At 41.3% G+C, this 14013-nt stretch overlaps 1 protein-coding gene across 1 annotated transcript; it reads right to left on the bottom strand.

Annotated features, from left to right (window-relative positions):
* Positions 1-2989: 2989 nt before the first annotated feature.
* Positions 2990-13450, bottom strand: LOC139662461 (tomoregulin-1-like). Its single transcript, XM_071541152.1, has 6 exons — positions 13290-13450; positions 7615-7617; positions 6343-6383; positions 5582-5702; positions 4688-4849; positions 2990-3095 (listed from the first exon to the last, which is right to left on the bottom strand). Exons 1-6 carry the CDS (start codon positions 13448-13450, stop codon positions 3011-3013), a joined length of 573 nt encoding a protein of 190 aa, XP_071397253.1. The 3' UTR covers positions 2990-3010.
* Between the last annotated feature and the right edge of the window lie 563 nt (positions 13451-14013).

Here is a 14013-nt window from a genome sequence, read left to right as displayed (position 1 = left end):
TAGACTTGAGACTTGACTTTAATGACTTGGACTTGACTTCGTGATCTACATTTAGACTTGGGACTTGACACTAATGACATGGACATAGATTGACTTGGCAATCTACATTTAGATTTGGGACTTGACATCAGACTTGTGCCTCAAGACTTGCGACTGACTCGGGACTCGAGCAGAGTTGACTTGGTCACACCTCTGAACCTCCTGCTCATTTCATATCCAAAAGAGTCTGAAGGTAAACCGAGTGTCTCCTCTCTTCTAGTCGATCACAGATCACAGAGACTCAGCAGTTTCCAACACATCATTTAATTCTTGATTCTACTTCACTGTCTAAACAACAACTTCACTGGCTCATGCAGGACAGATCTACAGGAGAACCGGGCTGCGCTCCCAAAACCCCAACACAGACCGGACCAGGTTCCAAAACCCCAACACAGACCGGACCAGGTTCATCTGCAGGTCACAGACTGTCTGCAGTGTGAAAGTCTCCCAGCTGTGAGAAACTGAATGTGAACTGAACTGAACGACAGGAAACAGAACTGAAATCCATGAAATTCCATGAAATTCCACTTCTAAAAGAGTTTGTCTCTAAACATTATAAATCAAATCATTATGAATCAAATAAAAGACAGTTCAACAAATCAAACACATTCAGTCATAATGTATGGATTACCATCACATGTTCTGCATCAAACACCAGCTGAAAGGTCCTTTAACATGTTATGATATTCAGTATTGGTCATATAAACACTATGTGGAATCTCAGATATGTGGGAAGAAAAAAAACAAAAAACATGGAATTTCACAGAATTAAATTAAACTTCCAGAAATTCCAATTCAATTCACATTCTGTTTCCTGAAGGATTTTTCAAATTCCAGTTCCTCAGTTGAACTGAACTGATCAATTCAGTCATGAATTGATCAGAACCTGCTGTCAGATCAAATCACTATGAAACCAAACACCTTCATTTAATCACTGAAATGTCCTTAATTTCTCATCACATAAACATCAATTATCCATTAAAAATAACAGCTTTAAAAAAGTAAGGTTAGTACCATGGGATTTTTTATGCCTTTTGTACATAGTTTACAGTTATTAATGAGTTATTAATGGAACATTTCTGTCTTTTCATTATATTATATTATATAATTATATATATATATATTATATTATATAAGTGAAAAATTAAGGGGGTGTTTACGGGGGTTTCGATGGGTTGATGGGTTAATAACTCCCTTAAGTAATTTTAAGGGGATTTTGCATGAATTAAGGAGTTAATTCATGCAAATGACTCCCTGTAATATGATCAACCGTCTCTCTATGAACCACTAATCACTTAAACTGCCCTTACATTTACATCAGTTCACCCCTTAATTCATGCAAAACCCCCTTAAAATGAATTAAGGGAGTTATTAATGGAGGAGACCCCATCAAAACTTCCTTAAACTCCCCTTAATGTTTGACTGCTTACTTTGTAATTAAATGTAAAATTCAGGCAGATGGGAACTTTTCATTAGTAACTCATTAATAACCTGTAAACCTCACAAAAGACATGAAAAATCCCTTAATTTCTAGAGTCTCTGTGAATCAACCCATGAATAAATCTCTTATAAACCCATGATACTAACCTCACTCATTAAAGCTGTTATTTTTAATGGATAATTCATGTTTATGTAATGAGAAGTTAAGGACATTTCAGGGTTTGGTTTTCTGACCAACTGATCTGAGCTCAGTGAGGCTTCAGGAGCTGCAGCTCGGCTCTGACAGACTATTCACCACAACAACAACCAACACTGACACTTCGTACCGTCGTTACAAATTATATAAAAAAACAAACTAGACCAAGACAAAGTCATTTAAATTATCAGCTTGTCAAAAACAAAACAAAGAAACATTGTATCCCATTTCCGGAATGGCATTATTTGAAAAGTAACAATAAAATAATCAGTCAGCCTGAACACGTTGGTCAGTTTGTACCTTTTTGTTTCAGCAGTAGAAAAAACAGCATTTTGGTTTTCAGGTGCGTCTCGTACAAAAAAAAAAAAGAGAAAATAAAGTTTATCTGGATTTACGTGAAGCACAGATGGATTCAGTTCAACCCTGCAGGACTCAGAAAACCAGGACAGGAAACATCTGAGTCTGATACCAACAGTCCTCAGGAGGGAGGGAGGAGTCTGAGACCAAAACCCCCGAACAGAGACCGGAGCGCCGCCTGGAGCGAGGAGTCCAGCTGCTGGAACTTCCTGTCAGAGCAGATGGAAATCTGACAGACGGAGCGTCATCGGTCCGCCTGACAACAGACAGCTGTCAGTGGAGATGAACTGACGGAGACGACAGACAGACGGGTCAGAGTGGCCGCCGCCTCTTTGACCAATCAGGTTGCTCGGATAAAACTACATGTTGTCAGACTCAGAAGCCGTGGCAGCAGCAGCAGTCTGGTCCCACAGGGTTAAAACTCTGATGTTCTGCTCCTGGTTCCTCCGGTCTGGAGCTTCAGGCTGGTGAAGGTACAATCACTGATCAATAGAGAACTGATCAATAGAGAACTTATCAATAGAGAACTGTCCCGATACGCACAGGCGGCGGATCGGGCCTTTAGCAGTGATGTGGATCCACAGCGCCCCCTGCTGGGAGAGTCAATCTGCAAAACAATCCTGAAGAAGAGAAGAAGAAACCGGCTTCCTGACCCGCGCAGTAAAAACAAAAGGCATTGTTAAAAAAAATAATAAAAATACAGCTTGTCCCTTTTCTGTCCGATGGAAAAACATCTTCAGACGATAAAAAGCGAGAGAAATGTCCAGAGGGAAAAAAGGAATGAAAGACGAAGGAAGATTTAAAAAATAAGGCCCCGCAAGAAATCGAGAAAGAACTAAAAAAATCAAAAAAAAAAAAAAATCAAAGAGGCACCAAAAGACGAGATATCAAAACTGCAGTCTGTCCGTGTGGTACGAAAAAATTTGTTTTATTTTTTAAAATTTATTTTAAAAAAATGGAAAGAAAAGAAAGGAGCGGCTACATCATCCTGGAGGACGTCCCGGACGGGAAGTGACCCAGGTGCTGCTTCTGTCTCCGGCCGCGCTTCGTCTTGCTGCAGCGCCTGCAGGCGACAGAGAGGGCACAGTGAGCCCAGCAGCACTACAGGAGCCCACTGGGGACATTCACTCATACATCTTATTTACAACGTTTTCCTGCGTGAACGAGTTAATTTTCCAGATTCAACAGTCAGACTTTTCCCTTAATCGAGTTAAGATCATGTAAACATACTCAGTACTTCAATAATTATAGTAATAAAAATAATAATAAAAATCTCTACTGCTCCCTGTGGGGAAATAGTCTCTAACACACTCAACATACAACATCCCATTTTAGAAGCTAGTCAGTTGTACTGTTGGAATACAGTATGTTTCAAAAGTAGGTATACAATTTTTAATAATGACAGTAATGAAAAACACAGCATAATTTTAGTTATTTTATATATCATATATATATATATGTATACAGTCATTTTAACAAAATAATCAACATTCAGTAGTAAATAATAAGCTACCTGGAAATAGTATTAATAACGTATATAGAAGTGTAAATCTACTTTTGAAACACTCGGTATTCAAAAAACTATTTTCCCTCCCAAAGTGAACTGATAGTGTTTTGCAGTAAGTTGTTACCAAGTAATATATTCTCCTGACTGTCTGACTGTCTGTCTGACTGTCTGTCTGACTGTCTGTCTGACTCTACAGCAGCAGGGGAACATGTGGTGTGATGTGAGCGCCTCCAGCTGGAGAGACAACACCCTGCAGCTGGAGAGACAACACCCTGCAGCTGGAGAGGTACCAGCAGTACCAGCAGTAGTAGTGGTAGAGGTAGTAGTAGTAGTACCAGTTGTAGTAGCAGTAGTGTAGTAATAGAAGTAATAGTAGTAGTGGTAGCAGTAGTAGCAGGAGTAGTAGTAACAGTAATAGTAGTAGCAGCAGTAGTATCAGAAGTAGTACTAGTAGCAGAGGTGGGACCAAGTCATTCTTTTGCAAGTCACAAGTAAGTCTCAAGTCTTTGCACTCAAGTCCCAAGTCAAGTCCCAAGTCCTAAACTTTGAGTTTCGAGTCCTAAACAAGTCATAATGCGCTCTTCACTAAATGTAATGCCATTTTAACAACAGAGTAATAATATATTAAATTTACACAAATCATGAATGCTTTTTAAAATTTGTATTTATTGTGTGCGACTGAACTTAATCATTAAAAAAAAGTAGTGCTGGCATTGCACTGTCATGGCATATACAGTAAGCGGGTTGTGGCTTTACAAGCCATGCACACTTAGAGCAATGCATTGCAGCTGGATGCACAGCTCCTCAGGCCGTATGGAGGAAACATCAGTATGTGCCAGCCTATGGTCTTCGGCAGGGTGGGGTGGTGGTGGTGGGGGTGGGGGTGGGACACCACGTCAATGGTGACATCAACAGGCAAAAACAAATGTATGCATATTTATATATACAGACGGAAGGTATCAAGTCTTTTCAAGTCAAAAGGCTCAAGTCCAAGTGAAGTCACGAGTCACTGGTGTTAAAGTCTTTTTTGATTTTGTCAAGTCGAGTCTAAAGTCATCAAATTTGTGACTCGAGTCCACACCTCTGACTAGTAGTATCAGTAGTAGTATCAGTAGTAGTGTTAGTAGTACTCAGTAGTACTGCAGTACCTGGTGAAGCACATCACCACGGCGACGATCACAGCGATCTGCACGGCTCCTATGATGGCGGCGATCAGAACGTAGTGAAGCTTCTGTCCGCTGGGGACGACGTACAGGATGTTGAAGTCCAGGAGCTGCTCACACTGAGGCCCGCCGTACCCCGCCTCACACCTGCACACACACACACACACACACACACACACACACACACACACACACACAGGGTCAGAAAACACACACACACACACACACACACACACAGGGTCAGAAAACACACACACACACACACACACACACACAGGGTCAGAAAACACACACACACACACACACACACAGGGTCAGAAAACACACACACACACACACACACACACACACAGGGTCAGAAAACACACACACACACACACACACACAGGGTCAGAAAACACACACACACACACACACACACACACACTCACAGGGTCAGAAAACACACACACACACACACACACACACACACACACACAGGGTCAGAAAACACACACACACACACACACACACACACACACACACAGAGTCAGAAAATACACACACACACAGAGTCAGGAAACACACACAAATACACACACACACAGGGTCAGAAAACACACACAGGGTCAGAAAATACACACACACACACACACACACACACAGGGTCAGAAAACACACACACACACACACACACACACACACAGAGAGTCAGAAAACATACACACACACACAGGGTCAGAAAATATACACACACACGGTCATAAAATACAGAAACACACTCACCACCATACTCCGCATCACACCTGGGAACACACACACACACACACACACACACACACACAGGGTCAGGAAACACACACACACACACACACACACACACACACACACACAGGTTACCTGCAGGTCGGCAGGCTGTGTCTCATCTCACACTGGCCGTGTTCACAGAACTGGGCGTAGTCTTCAGGACAGGGGGCGGGGCTATCCACAAACTCCTCCCCCTCGCCGGGGTTGGACACCGCTGGAGGAGTTACACAAAACACTGACTCAGACCGCTGGATAGATTGACTGATTGATTGATTAGAACATACCATATTTCCTCTAATATTGGCCCGGGCCTTTATTTCCCTCAGCTGCAGAGGGCACCAGGCCTTTATTGGAAGCAGGCTTATATTAGAGACAGGCCTTTATTTCTAATTCCCTCTGTTTGATAAGTATATTTGCTCATTTTTTAGTGTGAAGCCTCCTTGTTTTCTGATCTGCTTCTGTTGGGGTTCGTTAAGTAGCCGTTTTTTTGTTACTGCGACGCATTACAGATAATTATGGTAATCGACGACGGCACGCTCCAGAGACTTCCTCCGGCCGAGCCGTCTTGTGGCATACCGCCATCTGGTGGCGCACTCGTACGTTACTACAAACTACAGTTACATTATATAACAGGCACCAGGAGTTTACCGGTATCCACCGTTGTTTTTTCCTTTGTTTTTTTCCCCGGCCTGTATTTGGGGCCGGCCTTTATTTGTTCTTGTCGACCGCGGCCCCGGACATTATCGGAGACCCGGCTTTTAATTGACTACCGGCCACTATTAGAGGAAATACGGTATCTACATGTGTTTCGTATCTGTCGACCCGGCGATAGTGAAACTGCTCTGGAATCTTACCGAAGACGTCTGGTTTGATCTTGGCGCCGTCGTCTTTCCTCCTTTGTCTGAAAACAGAGAGAAGCTGTGAGACTGAGGAACCTCACAACAACTGAGGGGTCAAAGGTCAACTTCATTTACCAGAGCGGCCTGCTGGTGTTGTAGCACGAGTGACAATACAGTACAGTAAAGAGTAGTAGTAGTAGCAGTAGTAGTCGTCATAGTTGTAATAGTAGTAGTAGAAGCAGTAGTGGCAGTAGTAGTAGTAGCAGATAAAGTAGTCAGAGTAAAGTGATACTAGTACTACTAGTAATAATAGTTTTTATAGCAGTAGTACTAGGTTACCAGTTATAATAGTAGTAGGCCTAGTAGCAGTTGTAGCACTAGTAGTAGGAGCAGTAGTAGTAGTTATAGTAGTAGTAGTAGTAGTAGTGATGGCTATAGTAATAGTACATGAAACATGAAACTTCTTAAAGACAAAGTTATTTTCAGCACGTGTTTAGCTGGGTAGCCAGTAGCTAGCTAACTAAGCTACTAGCTAGCTAACGTCCTGCTACATTCAAGCAGGTGTTGTGGCTGTTCTCCTCACTGTGTTGAAGTCACACTAGTTTTATCTTCTTGTAGAGTTTATTAAAAACAAATATATGTCAAGAATCTGGAGGGATAGATTCATGTTTAATATATTTGTCTCATTATCTCCAGTCTAGCCTAGTTATAGCTGGCTAGTAGCTTGCTAACTAAGTAAGCTAGCTAGCTCCCTGCTAAATTCAAGCAGCCGTGGTTGTTGTTGGATAATCTGAGATCTGTTCAGTTCGTCTGAAGTCACTCTAATGTTCCAGACTTTCACATCCCCAGTGTTCAAAATGGCCGCCATGTGAATAAGGTCAATAGCCTACTGTATGTGGAGCGAGAAACTATGAGTACATTAGTGTGTGTGTGTGTGTGTGTGTGTGTGTGTTTCTGTTCCAGGCCAGTCGCTCCACTCTCTCTCTCTATGTGCGGTATAATTCAGATTGACAGTTAATGTGATGTGAGCGCCCGCTAAACACAGAGACACCGGGTTAAAGAGAGGTCAGCCACACACACACACACACACACACACACACACACACACACACACACACACACACACACACACACACCTCACAAATATTCCTCTTGCTTCAGGGCAATGCTAAGTCAGCAGAAATGTCCCACTAATGACAGAGGATAGACATTTTGTACCTCACACACACACACACACACTTCACCCTCTACAACTGCACATTAAAGACTCAGGATTTGCAGACTGACCCCCTAATCACAGACAGTGACGTGTTTCTGAGGATAGTTTCCTGCAGCAGACAGGATGTGATGTCAGAGCTACAGCGCGGTTTCAGTTTGACGGCATATTGATCTTCTATTAAATATCAGATATCATCACTTCCTCCGGACCGCAGATGCAGAAACACAGTCTGTACCTGACATGAAACACTGCCTTCTTTTTTTATTTATTCATTTAATTATTCACATATATACTCAGTTCTACAGTGGTTCTCGACGTGGGGTCCGGGGACCACCAGGGGTCCTTGAGGGCATTCCAGGGGGTCCCCAGCAAATTGATGAATTGTTATTTTGTCATTTTAGAATGGCTATTTTGATCATAGTTTCTCTGTTATCTCTCTACCTACTATACAGATAGTCATGGAATTCTGGACAAAATCATATCTGACAATAAAAATATTCTCAGATTTGGGTTTGAGAGACAAAATTGCATCAGATGGGGGTCTGTGGCCCTAATGTGGACTAAGGTCCTTGATATGAAAAAGGTTGAGAACCACTGCAGTACTGTGCAAAAGTCTCAGGCTCCCTAGATTCTTTATATACATTTTTTCTTAGATGTTTATGTGTTTTCTGCATTAGTGTGTCAGACTGCTCTTTAAAGTATTTTTTTATATATATATTTAGACACTTTTCATTTCATTAGGCCTATTTTTGAAAGGATCTTCGTTTTACAGAATGTTTTATTTACATGTGCTTAAGACTTTCGCAGTACTGCACAGTGTTTCTGGCAGCGGTGGAAGAAGTACTCTGATCCTTTACTGAAGTAAAAGTACCAATACAGCAATGTAAAAATACTCCATTACAAGTAAAAGTCCTGCATGAAAAATCCTATTTAAGTAAAAGTATTAATGCTTAATAAGGGTTAATTGATGCTTAATAAGCATTAACTAACCCTTAATTAACAGTTAACTAATGTGTAATTTACTAATGGTGTTCATGTTAATGCTCACCTTGGATTATAGCACAAGGGATATTAACATCATATCCTGTGTATTGATAAATGCAGAATTTCATTTCTCTACCAATTAAGCAGGGGGAGAGTTTTATTTTCCCATGATGCTCTGAATGTTTCAGAGGCTTTTCCATCCTGACGAGAAGAAAATTTGTGAAACACTGAAAACTTTTGGTATCGGAAGGTAAAAATATCCGTATCTGCCTTTAAAAACCCTAACAAACCTTTTATCTGCTGCTAAATAATCTGCTGCTCATCAGTGGCAGTGTTTGTCCAGCAGGCGGCGCTGTGCTGAACAACATGGAAATCTATTTCAGTTTTTTTTTTTTTAGGGTTTTACAGACATAAAAAACTCCAGAAAACAAAGACAATTAACTGGTTAACTCATGGGAAACAGTGTAAATAAAACGCATGATTAATGTCCTGAATTATTCATGAGGACAGATGCAGCAAGAAGGAAAACTGCCGAGTTTAACTGAGTGGAGGAGAGGAAAGACAAGAAGGACGGAGAGAAATTACATAAAAATCAGGCTGGAAAGAAAAGGAGAAAGAGATGGAGAGGAGAAGGAGAGAACAGAGAAGCTATGAGAAAATTAATAAAAGACAAAAAAAAACAAAAGGAAAAGAGAATGAAAACAAAGGAAAAGTAGAGGCGGCGATATGGAGAGAAGGAAAGAGAAGAAAGGACAAAGAGAAAGAAAAGGAGAGACGAAAAGGGAAGATGAGAGAAGAAGAAAAGAAAAAAGGAGAGGACGGAGAAGAGAAAAAGAAAAGAAAAGGACAGAATGAAGAGAAGAGAGAATGGAGAATAGAAGACTCAAATGAAATGTGAGAAGAGAAGAAAAGAAGAGAATGAACAAGAGAAGAAAGGAATGAAGAAAATGAGAATGAGAAAGTAGAAAATAGAAGACAAGAAGAGAAGATGAGAAGAAAGGGAGAAAGGAAAAATGAAAAGGAAAGAAGAAAAGAGTGAATGAAAGAAAGAAGGGGAGAGAAAATGGAGAACAGAAGACTGTCAGCAGGAGTACAGAAGAAGAGAAGAAAAAGGGAGGATGAACAGAAGAAGAAAAGACGAGAATAAAAAAGAGGAGATGAAGAAATGACAAGAATGAGCAGAGAAGAGAAGAAAAGAGACGAGAATAAAAAAAGAAGAGAATGGATAAATTGTCAGCAAGAGACGAAAATAGGGAAGAAGAGAAGAAAAGAGACTGAAGAACAGAAGAAAAGAAGAGAAGAGGAGAAGAAAGAGAAGGAGAGAATGAAAAAAGAGAAGAGAGAGGAGAAGGAAGAAGAGAGAATAGAAGATTACTGGTGTCAGCAAGAGAAGAAGAAGGCAGAGAAGACAAGAGAAGAAGAGTGGAACAGAAGAAGAAGCAGGAAAGAGAGAACAGAGAGGATGATGATGATGAAGAAGAAGAAGAAGAAGGAGAAGAAGAGAGCAGAAGGTTGACCAGCTGGTTGTTCAGCCAGCCGTCCTAATGTGTGTGTGTGTGTGTGTGTGTGTGTGTGTGTGTGTGTGTGTGTGTGTGTGTGTGTGTGTGTGTGTGTGTGTGTGGTCCAGGATTGGGGTCAGTTCATCATTTAAAATAGATGAACTGAAAACAGATTCTCTCTCCTCCTCTCCTTCTCTCCTCTCCTTCTCTCCTCTCCTCCTCTCTCTTCTGCTCCTCTCCTCTCCTTTCCTCCTCTCCTTTTCTCCTCTCCTCTCTCCTTCTCTCCTCTCCTCTCCTCTCCCCTCCTCCTCTCCTCTCTCTCCTCTCATCTCTCCTCTCCCCTCTTCCTCTCTCCTTCTCTCCTCTCCTCTCCTCCTCTTGCCTTCTCTCCTCTCCTCTCTCTCCTCTCCTCTTCTCTCTCCTCTCCTCTCTTCCTCTCTCCTTCTCGCCTCTCCTCCTCTCCCCTCTCTCCTCTTCTCTCCTCCTTCCTCCTCTCCTCTCTTCTTTTCTCTCCTCCTCCCCTGTCCTCTCCTCTTCTCTCTCCTCTCCTCTCCTCCTCTCTCCTTCTCTCCTCTCCTCTCTTCTCTCTCCTTTTCTTCTCTCCTTCTCTCCTCTCCTCCTCTCTGACAGTTGTTGGTCAAAACATTGTTAGAACAATCTGACATGATACGATCAGTATTCAGGTCACTACCAGCAGAGGAGAGAGAGAGAGTGTGTGTGTGTGTGTGTGTGTGTTGTGTGTGTGTGTGTGTGTGTTGTGTGTGTGTGTGTGTGTGTGTGTGTGTGTGTGTTCCAGTACTTCTATCCTTCTAAGGACCAACTCATCTCAAATACAGAAAAACAACAAAAACCCAGCAAGCTTCTGGCTGATGGCAGCCCGAAAGGAAACAAAATTGTCCAAAGATCATATTATAAAAATTCCTGTCAAAACTGTTCTGAACTGATATTTAGATCCTGATGTCACAAAATATTGCAGGCAGCAGCTATGGACGATATTGATTTTTCACTTTTCATTTTAGTGATGTAGCTACCCCCCCCTCTGGTGGCCATCTTGGAGGTCCTCAGCTCTGTGAACAGCTGACTGTGTTTCTGTCTCAACAGAATTGAACAGACGGTTAATTTCTGTCTGTTTCTGACTGAACTGATCATTTCATCACTGATCCATCTGATTGATTTAGTGTTTAGATAATGTCAGCTTGTTAGCTAGCTAACCATAGCATCTGGTCAGCTACCCATCACTGTCTTGTTGTTAACACATCTGATTAGCACACTAGCTAACGTAGCTAGTAGCAGCTAGCGTTAGCAGTGGCTAGCAGTGACATTAGCCTGTTGGCTAGTTAGCTAGTTAAAGAGAAGCCTAACTCCAAACTAAAACACTTTTTAGAGTTGTAAACTGTATTTAGTTCTATGTTGTGATGAACACAACATCTGAATTACTCTTTAACAAAGTCAAGTTTATTTGTGTAGCTTTAATCACAGTCACAGTATGAAGACAAGGAAAATCTCCCACAAAATCCTCATTGGGAAAAGAAATGGAGGAAACCTTGGCAAGAGCCTCAGAAAGCCAAAGAGCAGTTAGCTAGTTAGCTAGCTAACAGTTTGTTCAGGTTAACTGAGCTGACTCTTCTCAAGCTCCAACTCTTCATGTTTTGGAGTAGAGACTAGGGCTAAAGACAAGACAGTTTACTGTGTCACAGTAACCTACATTTGGAAACAAATCCACCTTATCACACTATTCACTTTTACTGAGAACGTTACTGAATGGATCTACAGCCACACCACAACAAGCTGACTCAGCTGCTTCATACACATTTACACTTTATTCACTAACACACAGTTCTCCATGTTCCTCCATCATGGAGACAGGCTGTAAAGCCTCTGTGTTTTACATTTATCACATGGACATCTATTCAACATCAAAATGTTTGCTGGGTATCTACAACAGTGAATATATTTTATTCACAGTGAAAAAGGCTCATTCTTCGTTTCGGCTTAAAATTGAAATCTTTGCCATTTGAAAGAATTGACCCATACTCTTACCAAATGTCCACTGGCTTCATAATAAAGCACATTATGGCTCACTATCAAAGTTTTCGAGCATAGAATAATCTGTGGTTAGTAAATATTGACTGATGACTTCCAGGAAACAACGTTTATCTTAAAATGGACATGAAATCCCTCAACTCCACATAATGCAGATATCTATCAGTGGAACATCCTCTCATTACAGTGTGTACAGCACACAGTACAGAAATGTGAGTTATGTGACAGAGGAGAGGCAGGACAGCAGACAGAGATCTGGGTCAAACTGCATCTTAAATATTTTATCTGATTCTCAGATCATGTTAAATGTAAAAAAAAAAAAGGTGGAATCTGCATCTGAATGTGATCTGATGCTCCATCCAGCAGCTGAAGAGCCTGTGACGCTATTAGCTGGCCTGATAATCTTATTACGTTTTTAATAAAATCTAGGCTTAATTCCATTAGATCTATATTTGTTTTCACGGTGGGAGTCGACTGGAGAGATGAGATTAGAGGCTGAGAGGCAGAGAGCGAACTCTTTCTTTCTTTCTTTCCTCCTGATGGATCTGGATTTACCACACGGACCAATCAGGAGAGGAATATGGAGCGTGAAAAAAATAATAAAATTACAAAAAACAAGCGTATTATGAAATGTGTCATACGCCACACTATGGTTGAATAAATGATAGATCTAATAATAAATGTGAGTGAGCGAATTAATTAATTTATTCTTACTTTGCCAGAGAGAAGAAAAGCAAATTAGGATTCTCTTCTCAGTGGAAAATCTCACAAATTTCTGACTTTAATCTCAGATTTTTTTTCTCACAAATTTCTGACTTTAATCTCAGAAATTATGTTTTTTTTTCTCACAAATTTCTGAGTTTAATCTAAAAAATTATGGGGGTTTTTTTCTCACAAATTTCTTACTTAAATCTCAGAAATTCAGTTTTTCTCTCACAAATTTCTGACTTTAATCTCAGAAATTCAGTTTTTTTCTCACAAATTTCTGACTTTAATCTCAGAAATTCTGTTTTTTTTCTCTCACAAATTTCTGGCTTTAACCTCACAAATTTTCCGACAAATTCCTATTTTTTTGTACCTAATTCACATACAATGGCCATGATAGGGCGTCATATTAAAGCATCTTCTCTGACTGTCTGGCTGAAGTCAGAGAAGCTTCCGGTCAGTCTGGTCTGGTCTGGTCTGGTCTGGTCTGGTCTGGTCTGGTCTGGTCTGGCTCAGAGTGTTTCTCACCTTGGCATCGTCCGACGTGTTTGATGTCGATCTTCAGCTGTTTGAGGCAGGAAGCTTCTCGGACGTGGCACGGCGTGTCGTACGTCACGCCGTCTTTACCGCACACCGGGTTGTCGTTGTGGCCGTTACACACGATGTTGCACATGCACCTGGACACACACACACACACACACACACACACACACACACACACACACACACACACATATATAAACACACCAACATTAATAGATCTAATAATTTGAGGAATCATGGTGGAGGAAATTCTGTTGTTTTGCATTAATTCCGAAGACCCAACTTCCACTAACCTGCTAATGTCTAAACCACACACACACACACACACACACACACACACACACACACACACACACATATGCACACACAAACACACACACACACACACGCAAACACATGAACATGAGAACATCTCTTCCTCTTGTTCATCCATCCCTCGCTCAACCCTTCAACCCCCCCCTTTCATGTGTTGTTGTCTCTCTCTCTCTCTCTCTCTCACACTCACTCACACACACACACACACACACACACACACACACACACGTTGAGTTTATTTACAGAGGTCTTCTGACAGACAGGAGTGTCACGACTCGCCTCACAGAAAACAGACGACACGAAAACTGATAAAAACAAGGATGAAAAGAGCGAGAGACAGAAAAAGCACATCACAAACTCCAAGGAACCAGGCTATAG

This window comes from Centroberyx affinis, unplaced genomic scaffold (genome assembly GCF_046629955.1).
Source record: "Centroberyx affinis isolate AG114_WGS23_722 - 3 ecotype Tasmania unplaced genomic scaffold, CSIRO-AGI_Caff_v1 ptg003797l_1, whole genome shotgun sequence".
In the NCBI taxonomy this organism is placed as follows: domain Eukaryota; kingdom Metazoa; phylum Chordata; class Actinopteri; order Beryciformes; family Berycidae; genus Centroberyx; species Centroberyx affinis.
The sequence above is the reverse complement of the archived record's forward strand: the minus strand, read 5'-3'. Positions and strand labels throughout refer to the sequence as shown.

Coding starts and splice junctions, on each gene's coding strand:
- LOC139662461 (XM_071541152.1), bottom strand. CDS start 13,450: ATGTGCAACATCGTGTGTAACGGCCACAACGACAACCCGGTGTGCGGT. Junction 5,703..6,342: donor GATCAAACCAGACGTCTTCG/GTAAGATTCCAG, acceptor TAACTCCTCCAG/CGGTGTCCAACCCCGGCGAG. Junction 3,096..4,687: donor GTGGTGATGTGCTTCACCAG/GTACTGCAGTAC, acceptor TGTCGCCTGCAG/GCGCTGCAGCAAGACGAAGC.